Raw genomic sequence first — 2,028 nt, 5'->3', positions numbered from 1 at the left:
AAGCGGGACTGGCCTAGGGCAATTTTTAGAGGGGTTTTTAATCATATTTTAATTAGACAACATTTAAATATTTCTTTTTAACTAATTTTAATTTTGTAATTGTTATTGGTGTATTTTTTAACTGATTGTCAGCCGCCCTGAGTCCGCAAGGAGAAGGGCGGGATATAAATTCAATAAATAATAATAATAATAATAATATTACTTGGGGAGAGGGGATGTTTCAAATACCTCAATAAAGAGATGGGTGGATGGGGGAGAGAGAGAGAGACAGAGAGACAGAGAGATGGATAGAGGATAGATAGACAGAGGGCAATGACAATTAGAAAAAGGGGATATTTCTACATCCTTCTTTTAGTTCTGGAAATTTTCATTGGCTTCCTCTGATAGATATATGACCTCTGCAAGACTAGCCTGAGGGAATCTGTCATTTGAGAGATGTAAGGGTCCTTAAATGTTCCTTAATCCCAAATGAAACAGTATCACCTTTTCAAGCAATTAATTGTCTGCTAATTAAGATTCTAAAACAGCTTAGAAACTGTAGACTAATAATGCATCCTAAAAGTCAGCCTAGTCAATATAATAAAGCCAAAATAAACTTGTAATACAAACTACCTTGAAACTTTCTTTCATTTCAGATGTGAAGAATTTCTGTTTCATTCTAGAAACCATTGAACAAAGTTGGATTTTTTGATGTGAATCAAGAGCATCTATACATCACTGAAAAAACTATTCATTTCATTTCTCTGTAATTTTGCCATGTTGTCATGTTTTTATATGCCTGCTGTTTATTTCTAAAAAGACTTTTGTAGTTTTTCTCTCTCTTTCAGTCCATTGCTCTGCAAGACCTATTTATTGCTTTCCATGTATGTAAGGCAGAGAAAAATTGCATATTATAAAAATATATAAAATGCACTTGACATTTGCCAATTCTGATACTGTAGTTTTGTACATAAAATATATTCTGCTTGTAAATATAATTCTTCATGTACTTTCAATAATTACCACAATATTAAATATTATATATTGTGGCCATATCTGTTTACAATAAGAACAAGATACTAACTTGAGTCTTTCCTTCTGTAAATACAGTAGATTTCTTGCCTCCCATTTCAATGCAAAACAAAGATTCAAGTTATTGTATCCATAAGTGACTAATCCCCTTATTAAGACAAAAAAACTGGTACAAAAATGTCAACCACATTTGGGTCTTCCAGAAGTCTTTCTCAAGCAAAATGTTACAAAAACCAAGCAATGGGGAAGAAGCAAGACACTCTAAAGCAGGGGTCTTCAAACTTGGCCCTTTTATGACTTGTGGACTTCAACTCCCAGAATTCCTCAGCTAGGCACACTGGCTGAGGGAATTCTGAGAGTTGAAGTCCACAAGTCATAAAAGGGCCAAGTTTGAAGATCCCTGCTCTAAAGCTTCTTCCACCAAGAAGATCAGAATTTGTCTCCATGGGGTTTGCAATTCAGATTTGAACTTAAGATTGGAGGTGTAGACAGAACCTATTTGCAAGCGGCAGGTGCAATATATTCAGAGTTTCAGCTACTATCCCTGGACATCTTTTGGTTTCCTTACTTGTTCTCTGCTTCTTGTAACATCTTAGCTTGATGCAGATTTCTGCAACTTCTTTTGCATCATTTGATAATTACCGAAGTATTATTACCATAATGTGGATTCCTGTTTTTTTCCTGATAGGCCAACTATGTCTTTTAAACCACTATATGTAGCTTGTTTGTGCAATTGGTGGGAGAACATTTTTAAAAGGCAAACATCATTGCAATGCAGCCTGAACTTAGGGAAAGAAGGAGGAATGTATAGTATGTATATATTAACACTCTTTAATAAAATACATGGGAATCTCTTGCACTGGATTTCTGCTTCAAATGGCAGCTCTGGAGACTATTTCTTTTACGAATTTCCAATATTACTTAATTCCAAACGTTCAAAAAGGGGGAATAATAATTTCAGAATAATGAAAATCATGATACCATCTTCTGCTAACATGACTGCATTGCACAAGCCCA

At 34.7% G+C, this 2,028-nt stretch overlaps 1 protein-coding gene across 4 annotated transcripts in view; it reads left to right on the top strand.

The window, feature by feature from the left end:
• Nucleotides 1–1,278, top strand: part of EMCN (endomucin) — a 49,202-nt gene extending 47,924 nt beyond the window's left edge. For all 4 annotated transcript variants that reach the window (XM_015828317.1, XM_015828315.1, XM_015828308.1 and 1 more), the window contains one exon: nt 636–1,278. Coding sequence is in view for 1 of the 4 variants with exons in the window: in XM_015828315.1 (XP_015683801.1) it covers nt 636–641 (6 nt within the window). In the remaining 3 variants the exon portion in view is untranslated. The remainder of the gene's footprint in view (nt 1–635) is intronic.
• The last annotated feature ends 750 nt before the right edge of the window (nt 1,279–2,028 follow it).

This window comes from Protobothrops mucrosquamatus, unplaced genomic scaffold, assembly GCF_001527695.2.
Source record: "Protobothrops mucrosquamatus isolate PMUCROS unplaced genomic scaffold, P.Mucros_1.0 scaffold_224, whole genome shotgun sequence".
Taxonomy (NCBI): domain Eukaryota; kingdom Metazoa; phylum Chordata; class Lepidosauria; order Squamata; family Viperidae; genus Protobothrops; species Protobothrops mucrosquamatus.
The sequence above is the reverse complement of the archived record's forward strand: the minus strand, read 5'-3'. Positions and strand labels throughout refer to the sequence as shown.